Genomic DNA, 26,864 nt, shown 5'->3' with positions numbered 1-26,864 from the left:
TACTCCGCTCATACCCCGTTCATCTACACTGATTGAAGTGGATTTAACAAGTGACATCAATAAGAGATCATAGCTTTCACCTGGATTCACCTGATCAGTCTATGTCATAGAAAGAGTAGGTGTTCCTAATGTTTTGTACACTCAGTGTATATCCAGTCATTATGAATAAACACCCACACCTTTTTGACAGCTGAAGTCTAGAATGCTGTATTTTTGTGTTTCAGAGAAAGATATCTGTGTAAAGAATGCAAATCAGAAAAATGTCCCCGGAGCGTACATATCCATTCTGACTGGACTTGGAATTGGTAAATTGTTGAGCTGGCATGATACTACTCTAACCCAATGATTTTAGGTCATTGTCAGTTGAATTTGAGGGACCAGTTTACAACTAAACCATTTACTTCAGAGGCTGAAATATGATGCATTAAACCACATATAGCAAAACAAGTTAGTCTGTTTGTCACGGCTGTCGTGGAAGATAGAACGGGATCAAGGCGCAGTGGGTTGCGTGCTCAACATCTTTATTATAAAAATGAGAACACCACGAAAAAACAATAAACAAACTAACGACAGGAACAGAGCAGCAGGCTCAACAAAAGCAGTGCTAACAAATAACTACCCACAAGTGACAAACAAAACACACACCTACTTATAGGACTCCCAATCAGAGGCAACTAGAAACACCTGCCTCCAATTGAGAGTCCAGCACCCAACCTACACATAGAAAAACTAACCTAGAACATACCCATAGTAATACAAACATAATCCAGTGACCAAAAAACCCAGTAATACATAAATCAACTACCCTCTGCCACGTCCTGACCAAACTACAATAACAAAATATCCTCTATACTGGTCAGGACGTGACACTGTTTTCTCAAACCATTACTGAGATTGTTTTACCTGTTTATCTGGTTTGCGGTGATTTAAAATAATCCACTGTCTGGTCCATTAATTGAAACATGACTGAAACTGGAAAGGAGTCAATGGGGACTCTATGTCATTAACATACGTTACTCAACCATAATAAGAAATATAACTGCCATCTGTCTATAACAAAATAATTTCCATAGTTGAACAATCATCTATATTATAGTTCCCCCAACTTCGGATCTCTTGGCGTAACTTCTAAGGTATTGGGTTGACAGTCATTGGACCAGGGTTTGTGTCCTGGTTGTTGCTATGCCTGAATTCTCTACACTGGTTCAGCTTAAATAGTTCAGCTGCAATGTGATTTCTAGTTTGCTCAACATTTGGACATATTATTGTAGCTGAACCAAAATGAATTCTCAAGTTGAATTGTATGTCCCCTCAACCTAAAATGTAAAGTTGAGCGAACATACAATTCAACTTGAGAATTTATGTTGGTTTAGCTAATATGTAAACATAAAGAAAGTCACATACTCTAGTTATGCTCCAACTGACATTTCAACGTCGTCGATAATATGCCCAAATGTTGAACAAATTGGAAATCGCATTGCAGCTGGTTGCTGTGAGTATTTTAAGTTGAATCAACACATTTAGAGAAAAAATGGTTTTACAGTTTATTGGAACACATATTGATCTGCAAATCAGTTTACTCACAGGATTTGAGCAAGTGAGAAAGGTACAGAGTCATCAGCTTGTCAGCAGTCAATTTTCAAAACGAAGACCTTTAGTGACCACTGTACAGATAGATGTCTGTTCCTTCCAAACTGAACGTCTGATAGAGTGTGAGAAAGAATAGAAGTGAGAGAGAGAGACAGAGAGAGAAACTAGGAAAAAGAGTGTGAGGGAGAGAGGGAGCACAAGAAAGAGAGAGAGCAGTCGAGTGAGGAGAGAGAGAGAGTAGGAGAGAGATGAATTGTATTGTAAGTGGTAGTGGGCTACAGTAGCTCTCCCCTTATCTGGGGCTGTCTGCCCTATTGTGGGAACCCGCCCAAGCCGCCCATCCTAGGAAACGAGAGCTTCCTGTTGTTTTATAGAGCTTTCCTGCAGAAAGGTTGAGATATGTAATCTGGGTCCACCAGGGAAGAGGAACAGAGCAGTGTCAGGCAGAAATGAAAGCCCCTAATCCGTCTCCCGTGTTTTCTTCTTCTTGCTGCTTTCTACCTCTTCTTCTCTGGGGTAAGTAGATGATTTACAGAGTACTATATGTATATAAAAAGGGCCAGGGGTATGGAGAAGTATGTTGAATTACTGAGGGAAAAAGTATATACAATATTGCCCTAGATTTCACCTCTTACAGAAAGTGGAATGCTTAGAAGCGCACAGTAAAGTAAGGGATTGTAGTAAGAGCTTGGCAGATCTAATATTAGATACTTTTTTTAAGTAGCCTAAACTTAGTGATTTTGATTTGTTAAAAACATTTTCTTGCTCCAATGGTGAAGAAACAGAGGTTAAATATAGGTATGATGATGTTATGGATCTGGTGTCTTTCTTGAAGATTTTAAGCAGATTGTTGTTCTAATCTAGAGGATCTGTTTCTACCAACAAATACATAAGATAATGTAGTTGAGATAATCACAGTCTTCACAGAACACAATGTCACAATAACCGTTTAATAAGGAACACCTCAACTTTAGACTCAATTTCCCAGACTAGATCACTCTCCTTCAAAAAACAAAAAACAAATCAAGTTATCCAAAGACTACATTAAATAGTTTGTGTTTGAGGAAATGGCTGAACTGTTTCAGACTTTATTCAGAGAACAAAGGGAGGATACACTCCCTGCCACTGACCAGCTCTCTCTCTTCATTTGTTTCTCTTTCCCACACTCCTCTCTTTCTGTCTGTCCTATTTGTTCATCAGTCTTCTATATGTAAAAAAATACACATCTGTCAACTCATTTCTGTATTTCTACTTGCTTGTGTTTGTCTTTGTCTATTTCTCTGACTGTGCACGTGTGAGAATGTGAGTGCACACTTTTCTGTAAAGAACTCTCCGGTGACTTTGGCCCTGTTTCGTGTCTGTCCCTGTAGCACTGAGCTCTACAGCAACTGGTGTGATAGGACATTACGAGGCGCCACAAGCTACCACACCAGGTAACTGACTGTTGTCCTCTTCACATGGTCTCTACATCAACTAACACAACTCATCAATGTCAACTAGACCAAAGGAACAACAACAAATGTTTTTTTGTTAGACTGTCTTCACTTTGATTGGGGTCCCATTGAGGTCCCGTGTGGCTCAGTTTGTAGAGCATGGCGCTTACAACGACAGGGTTGTAGGTTTGATTCCAACAGGGGACCTGTACGAAAATGTATGCACTCACTACTGCAAGTCACTCTGGATAAGATGTAAATGTAATGATAACTACATTTATATCAATACTTTGATTAAACAGTATGTTATTCTCATCAATTAGGCTTCACTTCACGGCATGACTCAACAAAAAATGCAAACGACCAAAACCATGGTAAGTTACCAGATTCATTTAAAACTTTTTAGGCAACATTTTAATACCTATTTCACAATATTGGTATTACAAAACATAATGATCATAGATGGATTATGTTTGAAATGTTTGTAAAGGTGAAACACCCCATTAATGTTCTAAACAAACATTACCGTTGAGGTTTGTCCTTCGTCATCGCTATCGCGCAACACTTTGATGTGAAATTATATTTGAATCCATTGGGGACTCTGTTGGACAAGCACTGTAAACACATGGGTTCAGAACAAAACTCGCCAACCTCTTAAAAAAATATAAAGACAACCGAGATGCAGCTCTCTGCCAAGAGTCCTAGGCTTCTAGCATAACGTGAAGCCAAGACAAACCTGTGGGGAGGTCCCCACCAGTGGTGGGTCAGCAGCAGCTGACACAAGGCCCATAATTGTCTGGGGCCGAAGGTTAACTGAAACCTCATTACAGGCAACCCCCCCCCCCCAACTGGGCTGCACTTCCTGTATTTGTTCACCATTCGCCCCATGTGACGGCTGTGTTCAACACATGAACTCTAGAGTTGTGAAACAACTGGAACTTTGGAGCAGCTAGCTCCCCTTCACTGTTCCTCACCCTACGATTTCCTTTTTCTCTCTCTCCGCTCCCCTCCAACTCTGAGCTCCTCCTCTGCTGAAAAGACACATTTCTTGATGTCATTACTAAATCAAAACCGTTGCTCAGCAAACAGATGTGTTCAGGGGCCCAACCCCATTGTGTAGCATAGATTGTCCTGAGAATACATCTTCTAAATCTTTTTAAAGTCACTTTAAATGTTTTTATTTCATCCCAGTAATCGACAAAGACTTGTTATTTTGAAAAACTTTGAAAACCTTTTTGGTAAGGAGCTTGAGATATGAATAATCGTTTTAGTGAGGATGAAGAAGTGGTCTAATGCATTGTCTTTGAAAAGCAGTATGAAACGGAGACAGTAGTCTGCTGAGGTAACAGTCATGCAGCTCCACATGGCTCAAGGTACTACATAAAGATCCAGGAGGAGTCCACCCATATTCCCAGGCTTATCCTATTGTGTGAACGCTGAAAGTCCTAGTGAGTTGGAGATTTGCATTACTTGCCTGTGGCTGTGGGGTAGATAGAGAGTTGGTCTTTGCAAACAGCTGGCTGACTCTAATAACATCTTCCAGATATGATCACATTAACCCAGATATGAATCCACAGCTGTCTGCATAGCACACCGTGCGGAGTCATGATTACTTCCACCCTAAACGCCCTAGTCCTAAATGTTTACTTATGTTTCCGATTTGGCAGAGGCAGCCCTCAAGGCAAATAAATCACAAGCTGCAAGTCAGCCAGGCCTTTGACTGTGAGAAATGGAGACTAAAAAGTTTGTGAGAGTTAAAGAGTAAAAGGTTTTCAGATGTGAGTCCAGCCCAACTTGGGTGTGCTCCCTTTAATTTGAGAGAGAGAGAGAGAGGACAATCTTTTGAGCCCACCCCTTTAAAAGGCAAGACAATCCTAAAGAAATGCACTGGAGAGGGGAAGAGCTTGCTGCCAAGGCGCAGGGCAGACAGATCCTCGAGGAACATCTGGTAACCTAACCGCGGGTAACACCGATCTGACATCTGGTAACCGAGGGTAATGCCGCGTCTAGCTGCTTCCACCGATGTCTAGTTTCCTGTTATGCCTTGCAGGGCTCGGTGTTAGAAGTTCAGGCTCAGTCTAGATGGTCGTCAGTCAGTGAGGGAAACTCTCCTATGTTCACTTTCTCTGACATGAAGGGAGCGCTTGTTTTCTTTGGGATGCTCCTCTCTGTTCTTTCTGGTGAGTGTGTGGGCTCAGCCCCGGGCGGCAGCGAACGCACGTCTCACGTTGCTGGACAGTCAGATTGAGTTGCTGACGCGATGTGCGGCAGTAAAGATAACATTTATTGCATGCTTCGTTTTGTTTGGGATCTTAAATGTTACATTGATCATTAAAAAAAAACATTTTCAGAAGATTTGTTCATTCTTTAAAAAGATGTTGAATGACACAGCTGTTCAGACATTTCTGTTGTGATTACAACCATTGGTCAGTCAAATGTATACACATGTATTGTCCTTTTCTCTTCTTAGATGTTAGCCTCGAAGAGAGCGGATTCTCCAGTGGATTAGGTGGGCCATTATTACTTTTATGACTCTACCTGTAGGCTAGTTAATAGTGTTTAATCAGAGGTGACGCTGCTGTTTCTGCTTGCTGTTAAATCAACATAAGATTAGACTGGGACTTGTTAGTAATAATGTGTAACCATGAATCTTCTAGACATTCTTCTAATCCTTCATTTTATGGATTCATTTTAGATGATTGAATAATTTTAAAGAACTGATTTTCTAACGTTACAGTATTCTCTCTCTCTCTCTTTCTCTTACTGTACAGGTTGTGGGAATACGTATGTTGACTGTGAACACTACTGTGTCATTTGTACGTATATTCCCAGAAGGATCGAGTGCTACGCTGCCTTATTTGAGGAAATCTGCTACAGGCCTTTTGTAGGTGCCATGGAGTCAGTAAACAACACAGACTGGTGCAACTGGAACAATGTGAAGAGGTAGGCCTAAATGCTTATTTTAATCCACTTATTATTCTGTTTAACTTATTTCTGATCCAATTTATCATGCCATTGGTCTTGCATTATCACATGCTTAGTTCAAACAGTAGTTTTGAGAAACCCAACACATAGTCTAGTGAAATCAGAGTTAACTCACTCATTAATGGCACGTCCATACCATGAAACTCTTAATAATCTCTTTCAGAGCACAAAACGTTGCCCTCTCTTGTACTAATAGTAACCCTCCTATCCCTCCCTGTAGGAAGTATAACACCTTCACCATGTGCACGGAGGAGATAGCAGAGTGTCTGCTGATCCCCTGGCCCAACAGGATGGTGGAGAATGAGTTTGTAAACATCCACTCCAGGTTCTTCCGGGACTGTCCCAACGAGGCGCTGAGCGACCCCCCGCCCAGCATCGTGTTTGCCTTGGTGATGACCCCCATCTGCCTCATCCCCATCATGGTGGTCCTGGTGGTGCTCAAGACCAAGAACGGAGATGGCAGCTCCTGATAGGACGTCTTGGATCAGTCCTCATCCACCCTGTCTCACCTCCATGTTCAGACTCACTCTCTCCATCCCCCGAGGATTCAACACTAGGGCCATTGACTCAACTATTTTACAGAGAACTGCTTATTGTCTTCCACCCACTGATGATTGGCTTAGCTCTGTGGAGTCCTATCAAAACAATCTCACAGCCCAAACACCTGACACATGACCTTTTTGGATGCACTGGTACAGAATGAGTAGTACCACATCGGCATCGTCCAAGGATACAGGGGTTCAAGAAAGGGTCCGTCTGTGTTGTGTAGCGTGTCAGGTCTACATCCTCTGGGTTGCTTCTTGAAAACTCATCTTCTCCACATTCCTCGATGCTCCTCTAACCAAAAGTGGCGACAGCCATGTAAACGTTTCGACTCCCTACACACCTTAGGAAAGTATGTAAGATAGTAGGGTTTATGGACTTATGTCATTCTTGACAATCCATTCCATGACACACTCCATCCTGTCCCAGATGTGAACCCTGACAGCGACTATGGTTACATGTTTTACAATATTTTAATTGTGTGTATATATATATATATATATATATATATATATATATATATATATATATATATATATATATATATATGATTAAAGAATGGCAAAAGTCAGGATATTCTTCAGCATTTGTGGAATTATTGTGGTTAGGGGAGGATGACAGAAGCTGTCAAGCTTGTTAAGATGGCGGAAAAGCGATTTTTGTTAGTGGAATTCCTACCCTCTGGCTGGGAAAACGTGAGTCTCACATTGCTGGACATTCCAATTGAGTTGATAACCAATGACAAAGGCATTCTGTTTGAGGAATTCCAACTCTCCATTTACTGTACACTCAGAAAAAAAGGTGCTAACTAGAACCTAAAAGGGTTCTTCGGCTGTCCTCGTAGAACCCATTGAAGAACCCTTTTTGGTTCCAGGTAGAAACCTTTTAATAGAACCCCTTTGGGTTGAAAGTAGAACCCTTTCCACAGAGGGCTCTACATGGAACCCAAAAAGGGCTCTCCTATGGGGACAGCCGAAGAACCCTTTTGGAACCCTTTATTCTAAGAGTGTAGTTATCCGTATAGGATCTCCATTATGTTTATTTCTGTATGTAACTACAGAACAAAATGTGATGTACCCTCTCACCTGGTAGCTTTCCTGTCCTTGAATGGGTTTTGTGTATATTGGAATTGTATGATGCTGCTGGAGAGCCCTCTTTGCCCCCGAGTGTAGGGTTTAGAATGTATGCAGTATGGGGCCACGATGAAGGGGTTTGGCCAAGCATTAGTCTGTGAGGAAGGTTAGGGTCAGGGACTAGACACAATGTGTGAGTAGCCTACGCCCAACATGTAGTCCATGAAATCTGTTTCCAGGAATTGTCTATTTCCCAGCATTAAGGGCCCAGCGCCTCAACCTCTCTCTCTCTCTCTCTCTCTCTCTCTCTCTCTCTCCCCTTCTTGACGATGACGGTCCCCACTGTCGCCCATGATGAGCCAGTTGACGCTTGCCTGAGAGATGAATCAAGCATTAGATCAAGACTACAGACGTTTGGTCTTCCCCCCGGCTCAGTGTAACAATGAGCACTGACTGAAGACAGAAGGAAAAACCAAATGTCTATCTTTCCCCTTTTATTATGCTGTCGTGTATGACACTGAAAGCACTGAATTGCATTCAGTTTCAGAAACAAAGAAATATGTATGCTTATGTATTGTATTTCTGCTCTTACTCTGGTCATGACACTTACTGGACTTTGTACTGTCTGTGAGAGGGGTGTGGGTCTTAGTCAAAGCATAGCCTCTTTCCTTACGCAATGTACTGTATATAATTCTATTTTGCAATTAAATATGCTAAAGCCAAATGCCTAGTCGCTTGACTTTGTTTTGTACGCTACGGAAAGGGATTGCAGAGATATGTATTGTGTTTTTGTGAAATTCGCAGAAGGTCCAAAGTGAAGTATCCTAACTGGATCTAATTGGTTTAAACCCCCTGCCTTAGTGGAATGCACAGCTGATAATGCCATGGATGATTCATCAGGTTTTTACTCATTCAGACCCAGTGCAGAGATGGGTGTTATTGTGAATTCCAAATAGACCCTTTGCCTCTTCACCCTATAGGGAACTCTTGTAGATACAAAAATAATAAATAAAAAAGTATTTTCCCTGTCTTGTGACTGCATGGGTGGCATTTCCACCATTCTTTATTGCAGTCCTGCAAGAGTCCATTGAAGTTGTTTTAGTCACAGAACATTGCTTGTGTGTTTCTGTGTGAGGTCTCCTCTCGAAGGAAGAAGCGGCAGCAGCTGTGTTATCTCCACCCTTATCTGGCGTAGACAAGACTGTTGGGTGGATCTCTGTGTCTGTCTGGCTGGGTGGGGTGGGAAAGTGTGTTTGATGACCCACTTCCTCTCCAGAAGTCAGGTCATCCTCACCCCCGCCCTCCTAGTGACCTCACCCACTTCCAGTGTCACTCTTCAGGTCCCAGTGGGTCAGAATCATAGAATTGGAATTTCTAGAATGGACATTCCCATGGTCAGAGGGCATACTCTGTGTCCCATGGTCAGAGGGCATTCTGTGAACTATATGTGTTATGGTCATAGCACACCTTACCATGCAGGACCAGCCAGTTAGAGCTGCCCATGTTTCTGCGAGGACCCAATATGCAGAGATCTCATAATACATGTAGAGATCTACATCAGCGGCTGGCTTCCCACCTCTCCTCCTTTTACCTTTGCTAAGGTTTTTGCTCCAACACCAAGCCATTGGTGAGGTGTGTGTTTGTGTCAGCGGTTGTAGGGGTCATTAAAGAGACATGAGCTTCAGTAGGCGGATGATTGGAGAACGATTGCGCTCATAGCCTAGAAGCTCTACAAGCCACCCTCACAGCAGCTGTGAGAGAATACAGCAGAATGGCGCCGTCTGTTAACATCCCAAAAACAGAGGTCCTATGTCAGGTCATGTGATCCTCCACCTGTACCACCCACATTCTTCTCAGACTCCTCACTTGCCATTGTACAACACTTTAAATACCTTGGAAGCAGTTTTTAACAAGAGCAACCTGCACCTAGACACCAATGTTTCAGTCTATCAGGCAGCGTGTGTATCTACAGTCCTTCATAGATGTGAAACACGGACAGTCTTCAGTCGACACTTAAAACAACTGGAATCCTTTCACATAAAATGCCTCCAACGCGTTTTGAAAGTGACCTGGCAGGACCGTGTTTCATACTTAGAGATCCTGCAAAGAAACAAAAGCAGGAGCATTGAGGTGTCCATCACACACCAGCAGCTTAGATAACTCAGCCACGCTAGAGGACCGTTTTCCTGGAAGGATGCAGTACAGACAGCTACAACTGGGCCGTCGCACTGGGCAGAAAAAGCACTCTAAAGGATCCCTTGAAGACACTCACTAAAGAAGTGTGGGGTAAACTCTGCCTTCCTCGAGACTGTTGCCACGGATCATTCCACATGGCGTGGGCTCTGCCATCAAGGTGTGCAGTTGGCTGCGGAAAAAAGGACTGAACAGGTCATTGTGTGCTCTGACTGTGGCAAACAGGGCATACCACATCAGATTATACAGTCATCAGCAAACCCACAAGCAGTCGTGGATGTCATCATCAAATGCGATGGACTACCTTAAGCAAAGTAAGTAAGGAGTCATTTAAGAGGCTTGCTTGGCTAGACTACTTGAAAAAAGTGATTTCTTTCTTCTTGCAAAACATTGCCCTCTAGAGGTTAGTCTCTCAAATAACATTTCAAAGCTATTCCATCCAGACCTTCAAAATGATTGAGACTTATTGACACTTAAATTAATCTGATTTAGTTTAAATGTGCAAATTTCTAAATTAAAAAAAAATAAACAAAGTTACATATGTCATTTAACATCAAAGACTGAAACCCTTTGAAACGCAAAGACACTTTGGGTCTGTGTTCAGTCCCTCATTCATTCGATTCAAGATGATAAATATTAGATACATTTTGATACATATACCAGGTATATCTAAATTCCTGGTTAGTATAGTTAACTATTATGTCATTAAACATACATGATTAATCTGAATCCCAAACTAATTCGATACCAATAATGTAAGCAATTTGAGATAGTTCTCTGAGCACATTTCTCTTTCACAAAGTACTCAGTTCACTCTGACACAATAGGCCGTCATGAGTGGAATCTCAGCGGCAGACCAACTTTAGTAACATCCTCTACGTTCTCACCTGTCCTCCAACAGACAAAAAAGTAATAAGTGCTGCCCATACTGCTGTCCCAGTTGCTCCTGCTGCTCCTACTCCAAACCTTCTTCCTGCAATTCCTGCTGCAACACGAGACACCCCAGCTGCCCAAACTGGCCCCATCAGAGCCCCTAATGTGGATTCTGCCTCAAGCATAGGTGAGATCTTCTGGACGGCTGCTATCGTTGCACTTCCAGCAGCCCAGGCACCCAAATACATTTTACCTGCTCCATCATAGCGTCACAGATCAATCAATAACAATACTCCAAAATAACCAATCCCAACAGCTGAGTTGTCAACACTCCAGTGAATATGCCTTATATCAAAACAGAGCTTGCATTTGTGGATTCTAGTGTCTCTAGGAGCAACTCATCTGCTAGATAGAGGGAGTGAGAACAACATTTTGTAAAACCTTTTGTTTCTTTATTCTTCAAAATCACATAATCAAACCAACTGTACCCTTAACACAGTGCTCTTCATACAGAGATCTTCTTGTGTATTTTTTGATCATATAACAGCAAAAACAAACACTTGATATGAGATTAATCTACACGCATAAACAATAACAGCATGATGTTAAAGGGCAATTCCTCCTCTTTTCAACATCATTTTCATCATCTCCAGCACTGTGGACACCTGCTTGTCGAACATCTCAAAGGGGGGAAGGCTTTCCACTAGATGTTGAAACAGAGGACTTGTTTCCATTCAGCCACAAGAGCATTAGTGAGGTCAGGCACTGATGTTTGGTGATTAGGCGTGGCTCGCAGGCGGCGTTCCAATTCATCCCAAAGGTGTTCGATGGGGTTGAGGTCAGGGCTCTGTGCAGGCCAGTTAAGTTCTTCCACACCGATCTCGACAAACCATTTCTGGACCTTGCTTTGTGCACAGGGGCATTGTCATGCTGAAAAAGGAAAGGGCCTTCCCCAAACTGTCACAAAGTTGGAAGCACAGAATCGTCTAGAATGTCATTGTATGCTTCACAGGAACTCAGGAGCTTAGCCCGAACCATGAAAAACAGCCCCAGACCATTACTCCTCCTCCACCAAACTTTACAGTTGGTGCTATGCATTCAGGCAGGTAGCGTTCTCCTGATATCCGCAAAACCCAGATTTGTCCGTCAGACTGCCAGTTGGTGAAGCGTCATTCATCACTCCAGAGGACGCGTTTCCACTGCTCCAGTGGTTTACACCACTCCAGCCGACGCTTTGCATTGCGCATGGTGATCTTAGGCTTGTGTGCGGCTGCTTGGCCATGGAAACCCATTTCATGTGCTGATGTTGCTTCCAGAGGCAGTTTGGAACTCAGTAGTGACTGTTGCAACAGAGGACAGACAGCACTTGGCTGTCCCAATGTGGCCTATCACTTCGCGTAAGCCATAGGAAGCTTCATGAAGTAGTTACCTGGAATGCATTTCAATTAACAGGTGTGCCTTGTTAAATGTTAATTTGTGGAATTTCTTTCCTTCTTAATGCGTTTGAGCCAATCAGTTGTGTTATGACAAGGTCGGGATGAAATAGACATGTTGCTGGCGGCTGTTCTCTTCTCTTCTCCCTGCTTCCCTCCCTGGGAAAGGACCAGAGGGTTATGCTACAAAGCAGGATCAATAAGTTAGCCAGCTGACTTTGATCAACAACCCAAAACAACAATAGATTTGATGTTTCATTAAGAAAGCTCAACCCAGATATGTATATTTGATTGTTGATTCAATTAGACCATGCCCATTCGAAGGGCATCTTTCTAAAAAACATGAAGTTACTTCTGAATGTTTTGTCAAGCTAGCTGGCTCAAGTCATTAATCATCTCATCCATATGGTGTACACACCCCTCTGTGGACCCGTTCACTTACGTAACACCAGTCATATCTGACATATACTTGGATTCATTTATGCTTTTCAAATCTTTTCATTTCGCATTGGTGGGATAACCTAAAGGCAGAAGAAGCTTAGTCTGTAAACACATCCAAACAGATCCAACAATGTGTTTGGATGCAATATTTAAATGATGACATTAAGGTTACCAATTGCATTAGGGAACAAAATCTGTGACTAAATAGGTAGGTACAAGATCACAAACAATGTATACATTATCTGGGTATTTGCATTTCAATGCGAGTTCAGCCATAATTGGTCTGTGCCCTGTTTATTTTGGTAATAACTGGATCACTGCCTGTCTTATGGTGAGTGTGTGTGTCACGATCGGGATGGCCTGAACTCGATAGAATAGGCAAACTGCAGTAACTGCAGTCAAAACACAGTGGAACAAACCCAGAGTGCAGTAACTTCACTTAGCAACTTAAGTTACTGCTGTTTGCCTTGGGTTTTATTTGGATTTTGTAGTTACTGGAAATTTGACACTCTACAGTATTTTCTCTGAAACTGAAGATAATTGAACCAGGACACAAGATAAAACAGATACTACAAAACCTGACTTCGGTTTTAACTAAATTTGGACCAAATGTGCAGTTACTGCGGTTTGCAGTTGTACTGTATTGTCAGTGGAGGCTGCTGAGGGGAGGAATGGTGTCAGTGGAATGGACACATGGAAGAACAACATCAACAATGGGGTTCCCATGTGGTTGATACCATTCCATTGACTCCATTCCAGACATTATTATGAGCCGTCCTCCCCTCAGCAGCTTCCACTAAGTAGTGCTGACCTATGACCCTATCATTCTTGTTTGCACGTCTGGACATGCAAGATTTGGAGGAGGGGGTAGGAGGGGAGGGAGTGGCATGTTTGTGAGTGAAAGAGCTAGAGGACATCCTGCAGATGGGCTGACTAGCTGACAGAGAGGACTGAGTGGCAGAGCATGTCCCCTGGGCACAGACGTCAATTCAACGTCTATTCAATTTCATTGAAATGACCTGGAAACAACATTGATTCAACCAGTGTGTGCGCAGTGGTGGGGTTAGGTTGGGGGGGTTAAGAGAAGATAAAGCCAATGCACAGAACAGAGATGGGATGGGCAGTGATTTGTATTGATCTCCTGTCTGTCTTGCTGTCAGAGGATCAGTCCCAGACAGAGAGCTGGCGTTCATCATTTAGCCAATGTGAGGATGAGAGAGCTATGGAAATACATAGCGAAATACTGAATATAACCTTTTTGCTTAGTTACATGCAGATCGTGTGTCAATGTTTAAATGTAATTGAGTAAATGGCCTACACAAGCCACTAATAAGTAATTGTGAAATGTAGTGTATTTGCCTTGCAATGAGGGAGGGCAGAGGAAAGGCAGAGAGAAAGAGAGATGTTACTCATCCCCAATATGACAAGTTGGCAGAACACATAGCAAGCAAAGGGAAACAGATTTATTTTATTTCATAGCTCTTTTACATGGACTCTGGAAAACAAAGATACTCCCAGCAGGGTCAGAGTGTATGTCTGATAGAGAAAAAGAGAGAGAGAGAGAGTGAGAGAGAGTGTCTGTGTGTGTGTGTATGAGTGTGTGTATGAGTGTGTGAGTGTGAGTGTGTGAGTGTGTGTGTGTGAGAGAGAGAGAGACCCTGTGATCGTGAACATGAAAATACAGAGATCGCTCAAGGCAGACCCAAGTCAGCACATTCCAAATGCCCATTAATAACAGTGTTTCACAGAGAGACCACAACTGCACCCCGCTTGCAGTGCATCTCCCACCAGAGACCATGCTTCTTGCGCTCTTTGAAGTCATCATGGCCACATTCTCCAATCGCGGCAGCAGCTTCTCTAGCATTGGAGTCGGGCTATGCTCAGGAGCCTCCATCGGGAGCTTCAACTCCTCATGCTCTGATATGGGCATGTCCATGATTTCCGGGAGGTCTGGAAGTGTGTACACAGGGACCGGGGGTACGGGGATTGGCATCTCCTCCACTACAGCCTCCTCCTCTGCTGGTGGGGGCCGATTCACCTCCATGGGTGGGGGCTTTGGCTCTTGAGGTGGTGGAGGGATGATCTTCGGTGGCTTCTCCATGGATGGTGGGGCTGGAGGAGGCAGAGGAGCGCCTGGGTATATACCTGGAGAGGGTTGCCACCCTGGACGAGGCCAACACCAAGCCAGAGCTGCAGTTCAGGGAGCGGGGGCTCAGCCACGTCAAGGTCGACACCAGGGACATCAGCACCCATCGACGAGCACCGCTCCAAGGTATGTTCCTTGTAGGTTTACTATCATGGCCAAAACATGCATGAATTAAGATGGAGAAAACTCACAAATACTGATAGATTTTGTTGTGTTACTGTACATGGCATGAATATAATTTGTGTAGTGCTGGTCGCCTTTATTCATTAAACTCCCAGGTTACAGCAGCCGCCAGCCAAGACTTTTACAATGCACAGGATTAACTAGAGTGTCTGCAATTCGTTTCTGCATTTACTGAGCGCTGATGCATTCATTACATATTGTGACGTATGCAAAATAACATTGGCGTCATGCCAAACTATTTAATGATGAAATTGAAAGGTGTCTCCAGTGCCGTGAGATAATCTAACCTGAAACCTGATACTTTTCTCTGTGTGAAGTTCCTGGCAACCAGCACTGTGGTGGCTGAATTGGCCCTACCGGTGGATAACACCAAACTGGCTTCAGAATCCAGTGAGTCTGACATATAAGCTATTAGCAATTAGTTACCCTTTTTACTCAAGATTGATCTGAATATTTCAGGAATGAATAAAACAACATTATTCCATAGCATTACAATTGCTGAAAAGTCAGATATCATAGATATATATTTATAGTATAATTTGATCAACTGGAGTCCAAACTAAGTGTCAACCACAAGGTTTGAGAGTGAGTTTGACCTGCGCCAGTCTGTGGAGGCTGACATCGGGGGCTGCAGACGATGCTGGGGGAGATGTCCCTGGCCAGGAGCGACCTGGAGATGCAGCTGGAGGACCTGAAGGAGGAGGTGGTTTACCTCAAGAAGAACCGTAAGAAGGTGGGTCTCGTAGTACTGTAGGGTAGCCTGGTCCCAGATCTGTCTCTGCTGTCTAGTCAACTCCTATGCTGATACTACTGTAATGTTGTTGTTGATGTTGTTGTTTCCTAGAAGACCATGTGGTTCCGTGACCCGATGAGTGGTCAGGTGCAGGTGGAGGTGGACGCGGCCCCGGCCCAGGGCTTGAACACTGTCATCACTGAGATCAGAGAGCAGTACCAGGGCTTGGTGTCAAAGAGCCGTAGAGAGACCGAGGCCTGGTTCAAGAACAAGGCAAGGGGACAAACACACAGACATAGATTACGTCCCAAATTGCACGCTATTCCTGTAGGGTGCACTACTTTTGACCAGGGCCCGTAGTGCTCTGGTAAAAAGTAGTGCACTATGTAGGGAATAGGGTGCATTTGGGATGCAGACATAGTGTATGACTACAGGGATCTGAATACATAACATTTCAAGAATATTATTTCTATTCAAGAAATAACAGTACCGATGCTCAATAATGAATACTTCTGTGGCTTTTTTTATTATGTTTTCATATCATCTATTTTATATATGTCTTATACCGATGAAACGTTTATTCATGAGTTCATGATTTTGACCTGTGTGTGTTGGTTCCCTCAGGCTGAAGTGGTGCAGCAGGAGGTGAGCTCCAGTACCGAGGTCCTGCAGACCACCAGTGTAGAGCTGAAGAGCGGCCAGTCCACCGCCAGAGACCTGGAACTGGAGCTGCAGTGTCCCCACTCTGTGGTAAAGTGGCATTCCCAACACAACCGATGTAGAGTTCCATGGTAAGGTGGCACACCCAGCACGGCAGACTTAGAACTTCTTGGATAGAAGCACTTTAGTTTCTCATTTACCTATCACATTATAACTCTCAGTTTGGACCCTATGATTTACATCATGCATCATGTTACTCAGAACAAGCCACAAATGATTTTTACAGTTCCAAGGATCACTTCAGCTAAAGACATCACAACTCTTGCCCATTTACTTGTCTGCTGTAGAGATTGAACATACATCTATTTGGAAAATAAAATGCAAAATGACCTCCAGAAAAAAAGTGTCCAAGTCAGACCTAACCAAAAAGGAATGAAGAATCAGAGTTAGCTCAGTTCTCACAGTGTGTCTGTGGCCCTGGCCTTGTAGAAGGCTCTATGGAGGGGAACCTTGCGGAGATGGAAGCTTGCTACGGAGCTATGATGATGAGCCTACAGGCGTCAGTGACAGGTCTGGAGAGCCGGCTGACCCAGATCATGGCAGACACAGAGCGCAGCTCCCAGGAGTACCAGGCCCGGCTGGACATCAAGACCGCAGGCTGCTGAAGGGACGAGACATTGGGTGAGCTGGCCTCTCAACTCTAACCCCTTGACTCTCTGTACGACATCAGTCCTCCTCCTCTCTGATGAAGGCTGTCTTGAGGATATTGTGTCCTTTGCAATCTGTTATCATGAGATGTTGGTTCATTGTGCTGACATTTGGGATTTTTCCAGAACTTTCTCCTGCTATTTTCTCCTCATTTTTGTTCAATGGCAGCTAACCATCAAGTTAGATGAACCTCTACATATTGTGCCCAGTATTAGTTAGATAAATGCTCCCTAGTGTTCTGTTGTAATGCAGTGTGAGTCATTACCTGGGACAGCCTCTAGGTGGCAGTCTTTGAAAGCAGATAAAGATGGCTCTCAGCACTTTACAGTAATACAGAGCACTAGGATAAGTTAATTCAGGCCATGGAATGTTTTAGCAGGTGAAGGTGCATTATTATCTTGCCAGTGTTATGTGTAACACCAGTGACAGGAGAATGCTCAGCTCTAATCAACGGATTCTCCTCAAATCAAAGAGTAAAAGTACAGGAAATCAGCAGGGACTTTAGCTGACTACCAAATGACTCCTGTGATACTGGCTTATGTATATGTTGTTGTGCTTTGGCTGTTTTTGAGGAAATATACTAAATGCCAAGCTTACTATTGTATGAGTCTATGCACACACACACACACACACACACACACACACACACACACACACACACACACACACACACACACACACACACACACACACACACACACACACACACACACACACACACACACACACACGAACAGACTCACGAATGTAGTCACGCACGCCTGCACGCCTGCACCCACACAAAACACAATCACATACAACACAATACATGAAAGCATGCATAAGTATATGCAGGTGTATGAGTGAATACATGTGGGAGATTGAAAGAGGGAGAATGTGAAAGGAGTGAGGGAGTTTATCCTCTTTCAAAGATGTAACAGACAAAAAGCCCTGCTTAGCGCTGCCGAGTGGCCCCATCTGTTATAGGCGGCGGTGCCTGTCGCTGTTTCAATGCACCACTCAACAATGCTTCTGAGATTGAGCCTTAATAGAGCTAGTTTATGCTTCTATATTATGTAAATGCTACAGCGGGAAGAGAAACCTTTGATCAGGGCCTCTTTGTGGCGGTAACCAGTTAACGCAGCTAAAGCAGAATGAATCTACCGCGCGGGGGGAAACAGAGTTAGAAATGCAGAGTTGGAATTGTAAGTGGATTTGCTGTTAGAAACGCAATAACATCTGGCTGGGATGTGATTTAAGAGCTTCTGCAGCGCTCTCTCCTAGCAGTGCCCTCATTTTCACAAGGTTAATGATTGCGTCCCTCCAATCGTAGCAGTACTATTAGCATAATAAGTGTGTACTCGATGTGTGTAAGTCACTCCCATTGTGGGGCTGGTGCAGTATTGTTGATGGTCTGATAGCTTTTTGAGAAATACCCATGCCTCTGCCTATAGGCCTAGGGAATTAGAATTAGACTGTAAGTAGGAGTGATAGTGGTTTCTTCTCTGTGTTGGTATTTAGTGAATGATAGCTGTTAGGGGGAATAGACTTCCTATTCACTGGCTGTCATCTCTTCCGTCAGGCCCTCGAAGCAGTCGGCAGGCCTACTGTTCCTCTGAAGAGCCTTTCAAATGCTACATTTGTTTTCAATAGAGGTTTAATATTGACGTGGTTGTGCTTCTCAAGGGTTACTATAATGCAAACTGTGCATTACGCCTTGAAACACTTTAGGAAAGCATATTGTGGTGGAATAGGGTGTGCCAGGCATGGCCATTGACTCACCGCAACTCTGTGAGAAACTCATCTTGCACTAATCACTACATTCCTAAAGAAAAGAATGTACTTTTTACTCCATACATTTTACCTGACACCAAAAAGTACTCGTTACATTTAGACGGGGAAACATTTCTGTGGCTTAACCAACAAGGTTCGTAACAATTTTATTCATATTTACAGATGGCATACAAGTTTGTTATTAAGGCACATAAAAGTTCACATGTTCGAGAAGGCATTTCTGCCAAAAAAACGCATTTTGATAAAACATTATTTTTTAAGTTCAAACGGCTCTCCTGTGAAGTCATGACTTGTGACTCGCCTAGTTTCCTGAATCTCCTGAATCGGATCACAAATGGTCCAATTCACACACTTATCAAGAGGACATCCCAGGTCATCCCTACTGCCTCTGATCTGGCGGACTCACTAAACACAAATACTTTGTTTGTAAATTATGTCTGAGTGTTGGAGTGTGCTCCTGGCTGTCCGTCAATAAATAAACAAGAAAATTGCCCCATCTGGTTTGCTGAAAATAAAGAATTTGAAATGATTTATACTTTTACTTTCGATACTTAAGTACATTTTAGCAATTTCATTTACTTTTGATGCTTAAGTATATTTAAAACCAAATACTTTTTGACTTTTACACATGTAGTATTTTACTGGGTGACTTTCACTTTTACTTGAGTCATTTTCTATTAAGGTATCTTTACTTTTACTCAAGTATGACAATTTAGTACTTTTTCCACCACTGCACATAACCTGCATGGTATGCAATGCATAATGTTATTCAGAAGTTGAAGACTTCATATCAGTATTAGCTATTGTCACGCCCTGACCTGAGAGAGCCGTTTTTCTCTGTTTGGTTAGGTCAGGGTGTGACATGGGGTGGGCATTCTATGTGTTGTATGTCTATGTTGGTTTTTCTTTAAATGGCCGAGTATGGTTTCCAATCAGATGCAGCTGTCATTCGTTGTCTCTGATTGGGAATCATACTTAGGCAGCCCTTTTTCCCCACAGTCAGTTGTGGGATCTTCTCTTGGTGTTGCATATGTTTGCACGCCTAGATTTTTGTTTTTCTATTTATTGTTTTTGCTGGTTCACATTTAAAATAAAGTATGATGAACCCAACTCACGCTGCGCCTTGGTCTACCTTTAACGACGAACGTCACAGCTATCCATTAAAGGCCAGTATAATTTTCCTTCAGGGGCAGTGTTGCATAATATTTCCAGGCTCAATAAATAGAGAGAAACTCATCATACACAAATAGCTTTAGCAAAACAACCTTTATTCCATAGACTAGTATTGCCATAAGAAGATACAGAGCCATGTGTTGTTAAGTAAGCTATGCACCCTCGTCCTCTGGTGAGTCATTGTTTGATTTACATTTCTAGAGAAGATGCCAGTTGAAAGAGGATGCTACTGAGAGATGAACAGAACAGTGACTTCTACTGAAAAGAGCGGATATCGCTTCTGCCTGGATTCGTAAGCAAACTAAACTGATCTTAAGCAGATTTACTGAAAGGTGATGTCTTGAAATTCAGACATGAAAGCAACAAAACATACAAACAGTAGCAGTACGGCAGGATAGTAATATCTATTGGTGGATGGATTGGTTACAGAGGTACGACACAGCAGAGGTATACTGTAGTGCTGGTGGAGAGGGTGGAGGCTGGAGGTTCCCCTTAGTGGGCCTGCTGGCTGGGAGTGAACAGCTTGTCCCATACCTCCACCTTCATGATGGCCCTGCCCATGGGGGACATGGTGGCCTTGATGTCCAGGTAGTTCCCTTCATAGCTGATCCCTGAGCCATTGGCTTCTTCTCTTATGAAACCTTTCTGGTTCTTTTCGTTGTACATCTCTTTATACAGTGACACATCACAGGCTCGGCCCTTGTTGAAGATGCCCACGGCGAACCAGTTCTTGTAGATGTTGTAGTCCCAGGGCACACCGAACATGAGGGCCACCGTCTCGATGTAGTCGTTCCGGGACCTCTCAAAGAGGTCGTAGGTCAGAACGCCATAGCTGCCCGTTGCCTTGGCGCTTGATTTGCTGAATGTGCAGACTTCGGTCTTTAGGGGCCGCACTGTGGGTTGGGGAGGGTGGTAGGTATCCCCACTCTCCAGGAATACCCTAGTGAGGACACACGCACAACGTTATGCTCTCAACATTTCCTTGAATGTACAGTGTGACAATAACAATCGTTTGGTAAGGTGTGTACTCACTTTGGGTTTATGAGACAGTAGTTGTTTGTGAGATTGGTGATCTCAATGGTGACATTCCTCCTGCTGCTCAGGTTAGCTACCACGGCCTCTGCTGTCTCTGCCATTTTGGAGGGGTTCTGATATGTACCTCTTTATTTCTACAATACAGAGACTAGCAGGGTTAAGCCTTTTAGTTAGACTGCTATGCAGAAATATATTTGTGGTTGACCCCCTGGAATGCCAAGAGGATCTGTATTCATATCTGATCCAATTCCGTCCAAAAATATACTGTGGAATACAGTTACTGTAAGTGTCCCTCTGAAACCCTTCCCTCTTTGTTACGACATGCCCTGCTCAGTGTCAAGAGGTTTTCCTCAGAATCAAATACAGTAGAGAACAGTCTTTTCAGATTTCAACAGCAATTTCTTCTCCTCTGTTGGCCGTTTGCCTGATTGACACACGACACACACAGGTATTAAACAGCCAGTGTAGAACGGGAGATGAAAGAAAAGCCTGAGAGCCTGTGTGTAATAAGGAATATTTCAAGGCAGTTCTCAACGATAACAGAACGGCTGCTCACTCTGCTCGGCTCATTAGGAAGCCTGGCTCTTTAATTACACTACTAAGTAACCGTGCAATAACCAGTTTAGAGAGGGGAAACCTGGGGAAAATCATCTCCACTTTCATTTGCAGGGAAACGGTTACAAATCAAACGGATGTCTCACATGTAAACTGCACTAATAGATTCACATATGCCCAATAATGCATCTATAAACTGTCATCATACCAATGGTTACCGGGGGGAGAACCAAATGGAAATAAGATTTGTGTTAAAAAATAGATCATGGAAAGTGATCAAATGTAGGTGGAATACTGCCACCCTTACAATTTCTATATAACCTCTAGTTCTACTTATTCCAGTAATACTCATAGTGGTCATGAAAATGAGTAATATCTTACCTGTAAAAGACTTCTCTCAGCGTGTTCTCTCAGCTCTAGAGTTTAGTTTAGTAAAAACGCACCTGAAAGGAGGGACCGTTTTTTTTCAAACCAGGAAACAGTTTCAGTACTCTGTCAAACACCCTCAGAACCCCCCCCCCCCAACAAAAAAACACCCTCCTCCCACACACACTGCCACCATTACATCTTGGGGCTCATACTAAAGTACAGTATAATGTCTATAGCCAACATTATGTTGTCTAGCTCTGTGGGAACGAGTTCGTACCACACCCTAATCTGGGTTGGAGCTGGCAGACCAGAACAATAGATGGTTCCTGGTGGATAAAGGCCCATTATGTAAGCAGGGAGCAGTCACTCTGCAGCATACTCCGTTTCTCATGATAGATTGTGTGTGACTGGATGCTTGACTGACTTGGAGGAATTGGGTAATTCGTTGCAATGGCATTGTGCAACAGAGGCACTGAATAAGCTGAACAAGTAAATACATGCACCCCTGAAGCTACGCTCATCTCTTATATGGTGCAGTTCTCCAGGGCGATGGACAAGGCAAGAGACCAATAACCATATGAACCCTGACAGGATAATGATCAATTCTGAGCCAATAGTCACTGAATCACATGGGATTATTGTATTTTGGTTAGTATAAAGTCTCTTTATGATTCATTACAAACTGACAGTTCTAGGAATCTGAATTCAATGTACAATCATTTATTCTTAATGGCAAATATTAATGATACATGAAACTGTTCAGTAGATCAGGTATGCAAGTACATGTTAAAGGTTATCACTAAAACATCTTACACCAATTCATTGTTAAATGTTTTATTAAAACAAACATGTACAGGTGCAGAAAAAGACACTGAATCAAGTATTGTGAACAATTAGACAGTAATATCTTCCAGTTGATAAATATTTATGAATTGGATAACATTAACCACCTAAGTTAGTTGATTCGTTCATTATTATATTTAGTACATGATTATGTATAAATATAAACTCTTTCCCTGCTTTTGGGTAAAATGGCTCAGCTACCAGCTTGTCTACCCTTATTAGTGCCCCATTTTATCATAGAGCTCCACCTTAATGATGGACTTCCCAACAGTGGACATGGTGGCCCTCAGGTCTACGTGTTGGGCCTTGTACTCCACCCCTGACCCACTGGCCTCTGATCGGACAAACTTGCTGAAGTCCTTCTCCTTGTACATGTGGTTGTACAGTTGCTTGTCGCAGGCGCGTGCCACCTCGAAGACGCCCACCCCCAGCCAGTTCTTGTAGAAGTTGTAGTCGTAGGGCACGGAGAACATGATGGCCATGCGTTCTGAGCACACGCGGCTCTGAATGTGGAAAAGGTCGTAGGTCAGGACCCCCACGGCGCCCGTGGCTGTGTCGTCATCCTTGGTGAAGGAGCACACCTCTGTCTTGGGGGTGCGGACGGTGGGCTGGGGTGGGTGGTAGCAGTAACCACTATACATATACACCCTGGGGGGTTAGTAATGGGAATGGGGTGTCATTAAAGTTCAAATGAATTATCTGAACATTCATGTTGCTGATCAAATGCTAAACCTTATAACTGGACTTAAAGTTGTGTGAAAATACACTTTTTAACTTCTACGATCACCGTCCCTCTACTTTTAGTCATTTCACTGTTCCTTTCTTTCTGTCCAGCCACTCTGTGCTGATAGATGGAGTGTGAGTGCTGCTATGGATTCGTAAGCAACACAGAGGGAGCCAGCATGCAGTGTGCAATGAGCCACATTGTGTCACTTCATGATGGATAGGTGGATGTACTCAAAGCCACGTTACACATGAAAACCACCCATCCAAGAGAAGCCTGTCATAAAATATATTTACTCTGGGAAATTCCACCGAAAAGTAACAAACAATCTGGGGATGTACAGCTGGTTTGTTATTTGGCTAATGAATGTATTTTCCATAGTGGTATACTGTATGAAATGTAAGGAGATTAGAGTATTGAATGCCAACATACTTGGGGTTGATGAGACAGTAACCAGTGGTGACATTGGTGAGCTCTATAGTACAGTTCCTGTTGGTGGTTAGAGTGGCTGAAACGGCCTCTGCGTTCTCTGGCATCTTGGCTGGTCTGAGTGAGTTAGAGAGGAAAAAAAGCTGCCCAGTGGTATTTAGATGAGTGGAAACAGAGTACGTCTGGAGTGTAAAGATAATGACAGCTGAATACATAATATTTCTCTCATGAGAGTTGCTTTGCCAACACAATCAAAATAACATTCATTAAAAATCTCTTTAATCTTCCCTTTCAAACTCGAACCTCAGAACGGTTTGTAGGCAGATGCATGTTTCTAAAAGTCTAGGCAAGGTAGCGAACAAACCGTTCTGATCCCAATGCATTGCTTGCTAAATATTGTAGCAGGCAGAAGATGTGAATTATGATGAAGACAATGTAAAGATATTCACCTTCTAAGTTCAGAAAACTCCAGTTGTGTCAGGCAGAGTAGAGTAGGTTCGTGTTTCCCCAGACTGGTGGAGGAGAGGAGGAATTGGCTGAAGTCACACCTACTCTGATTACACTTTTGCGTGTCCGTGCACAAACACAGGTGTGGCACGGAACACAGAAAATGAGGCATACTTTTGAACGAAGAACAGGAAATACTGCATACCAATGTAATAGTTTTGACTTTTCCTGTATTTGCTGGTGTTCTACTGGCTGCTGCTAGTTCTATTACATCAAATACTATAGGAGATATTGTAGATGAAAAATAAAGTGTAAGGGATTTGTGCCAATGAGACTGTTGTAATAAATGCTATCCATACAGCCAGCGCTACAATACTCATAGCACATTCCGTAGTACTGTGTTTTGTGCTCTGACATGATGAGGGAGAACAAATTGAAAAAATTGCTGCTGCTGTCACTGCAGGTCTGGGAAAGATGTGGGTTCTGCATCTGTACATATGCATGTACCGACCTGTAACAAATTCCTCACAGCCAGGTACCACCCTATCACAGCAATACATTGTGACACATCCTTGGACACACCCCAGCTTCACAAACCTCTCCCTCACTCACACTTGTCAATGGAAAAAGAAACACACCCTTCTTTAATTGTAAAAACTGAGTGGGGCAATAATTACTCAGCGTTAATTGAGAAACCCAGTGGATACTGGATGTCCAGAACGTCTGTTGGTTATTGGTGGCTGGGAATGGCAACTGAATGAACAAGAGCTACAAATGTGTGTTTTGGAAACCCATGTAATTATCTAAGGTTGCATGCATCCCAAATGGCAGCCTATTACCTATATAGTGAACTACTTTTGAACAGATCCCTATGGGCCCTGGTCAAAAGTAGGGCACTATAAATGGAGTAAGGTGCCGTTTGGGACACACTAAATGCTGTGAGATGTGCTGGTGTAATTGGACCGTTGCTGACTGCGGTAATAGTGCTGCCAGATTTCAGACTTCACCAGATGGCGCCAAACATGCATTTACAGTTTGAATGGTCAGCCTTATGGACAAACGGAACTTGCTTTACCAAGGTCGCAATGCTTTCAGAAATGCACCGCTGCTTCTGTGTTGTATTTTGACAATAAACCACACCTACCCCTTTGACCTTTCAATATCAGAAATGAACATTTATTCCTGCACAGATTTTATACAGTACTTTACAGTACAGTAATTTCCTCTGAATTTCATGTTATGGTCAATAACAATAACTGTGAATCACAAGAGGTTGGTGGCACCTTAATTGGGGAGGACGGGCTTGTGGTAAAGGCTGAAGCGGAATTGGTGGAATGGTATCAAATACCACAAACACATGGTTTCCAGGTGTTTAATGCCATTCCATTTGCTCCATTCCAGCCATTATTACTATCCATCCTCCCCTCAGCAGCCTCCACTGCTGTGAACACAGGACACACAGCAACCTTCAGCCATAAGGACTAGAATAAGGCATTGTTTCTGTATGAATGAGTCAGAATGTTAAATGCATCTTGGTAATTGTGTTTGTGTAAATGGGATATGTTAATTAAAAATCTCAACCTAATCATATTAGTCATATTATTTACATTCAAAGTCCTCTTTAAACTTACACACCCAAAACTAAAAACCACAACCGGATAAGAGCTGAACACATGATAAACATTCAACAAGATGCAGTGAACATCCAATAGTCGGTCACAGTAATTGTTATAGTTTACGCCTTGATTGTCTTTTATCTTTGTCGCTGGAGTTCATCCGTGACTGAAGAACTGCATATTACACTATTATTACTCATGCAAAGAAGCTCAAAGTTTCGGAAATGTAGTTCTGTATATAGAACCATTTCTTATTGACCTAACACACCTACTGTACACATCTTTTGATGAAAGACAATCATGTGCTCTGCTTGGTTGATGGCAAATTGCTATGGAATGTTCTACACATTGCACACTACACACCTTGGGAATAAAATATAGATTGGGAGGGACGGAGGGAGGGAGGGAGGGAGGGAGGGAGAGAGAGAGAGAGAGAGAGAGAGAGAGTGAGAGAGAGAGAGAGAGAGATCAATTCACATTTTATTTGTCACATGCGCTGAATACAACTGGTGTAGACTTTACTGAGAAATGCTTGCTTATGAGCCTTTCCCAACAATGCAGAGTTGAAAAATAAGATAATAACAGAAAAGGAATTAAATAAAGTAGACAAGAATGGAGCTATATGCAGGGAGTACCAGTACCAGATCAATGTGGAGCTATATACAGGGAGTACCAGTACCAGATCAATGTGGAGCTATATGCAGGGAGTACCAGTACCAGATCAATGTGGAGCTATATACAGGGAGTACCAGTACCAGATCAATGTGCAGGGGTATGAGGTATTTGAGGTAGATATATACTAGAAGGCAGGGTAAAGTAACTAGGCATCAGGATAGATAAAAATAAGAGTGAAATAAAGAACAAAGAGAGAGAAAGAGGCAGACAGCGAGAGACAGTATCTTGCCC

General features: G+C 43.0%; 3 protein-coding genes and 1 pseudogene across 6 annotated transcripts; 2 read left to right on the top strand and 2 right to left on the bottom strand.

Annotated features, from left to right (window-relative positions):
* The first annotated feature begins 1,891 nt into the window (after positions 1-1,891).
* On the top strand, positions 1,892-8,348 carry LOC115198176 (receptor activity-modifying protein 1). Of its 2 annotated transcripts, XM_029759933.1 has the most exons (6): positions 1,892-2,106; positions 2,961-3,023; positions 3,347-3,397; positions 5,494-5,532; positions 5,795-5,966; positions 6,229-8,348. In XM_029759933.1, exons 1-6 carry the CDS (start codon positions 2,040-2,042, stop codon positions 6,476-6,478), a joined length of 642 nt encoding a protein of 213 aa, XP_029615793.1. In that variant the 5' UTR covers positions 1,892-2,039; the 3' UTR covers positions 6,479-8,348. The 2 variants fall into 2 exon arrangements, with proteins under 2 accessions (XP_029615793.1, XP_029615802.1); XM_029759942.1 differs by lacking the exons at positions 1,892-2,106; positions 2,961-3,023; positions 3,347-3,397 and adding an exon at positions 3,436-5,203.
* Positions 8,349-14,667: 6,319 nt separating this feature from the next.
* LOC115194245 (keratin, type I cytoskeletal 13-like) lies at positions 14,668-16,951 on the top strand (annotated as a pseudogene).
* A 3,063-nt stretch (positions 16,952-20,014) lies between these two features.
* LOC115198151 (DELTA-stichotoxin-Hcr4a) lies at positions 20,015-22,066 on the bottom strand. 2 transcript variants are annotated; one of them, XM_029759890.1, is made up of 3 exons: positions 21,912-22,066; positions 20,973-21,109; positions 20,015-20,880 (listed from the first exon to the last, which is right to left on the bottom strand). In XM_029759890.1, the coding sequence occupies exons 2-3, from the start codon at positions 21,074-21,076 to the stop codon at positions 20,433-20,435; spliced, it is 552 nt and encodes a 183-aa protein (XP_029615750.1). In that variant the 5' UTR covers positions 21,077-21,109; positions 21,912-22,066; the 3' UTR covers positions 20,015-20,432. The 2 variants fall into 2 exon arrangements, with proteins under 2 accessions (XP_029615750.1, XP_029615759.1); XM_029759899.1 differs by having other exon boundaries at positions 20,973-21,123; positions 21,912-22,045.
* A 651-nt stretch (positions 22,067-22,717) lies between these two features.
* On the bottom strand, positions 22,718-24,769 carry LOC115198143 (bryoporin). 2 transcript variants are annotated; one of them, XM_029759867.1, is made up of 3 exons: positions 24,345-24,769; positions 23,899-24,012; positions 22,718-23,390 (listed from the first exon to the last, which is right to left on the bottom strand). In XM_029759867.1, the coding sequence occupies exons 1-3, from the start codon at positions 24,512-24,514 to the stop codon at positions 22,961-22,963; spliced, it is 714 nt and encodes a 237-aa protein (XP_029615727.1). In that variant the 5' UTR covers positions 24,515-24,769; the 3' UTR covers positions 22,718-22,960. The 2 variants fall into 2 exon arrangements, with proteins under 2 accessions (XP_029615727.1, XP_029615736.1); XM_029759876.1 differs by having other exon boundaries at positions 23,899-24,038; positions 24,345-24,746.
* Positions 24,770-26,864: the final 2,095 nt, after the last annotated feature.

Source organism: Salmo trutta, chromosome 1 (genome assembly GCF_901001165.1).
Source record: "Salmo trutta chromosome 1, fSalTru1.1, whole genome shotgun sequence".
Classification (NCBI taxonomy): Eukaryota; Metazoa; Chordata; class Actinopteri; order Salmoniformes; family Salmonidae; genus Salmo; species Salmo trutta.
Note: the sequence above shows the minus strand (reverse complement) of the source record. Positions and strands in the feature narration are given on the sequence as shown.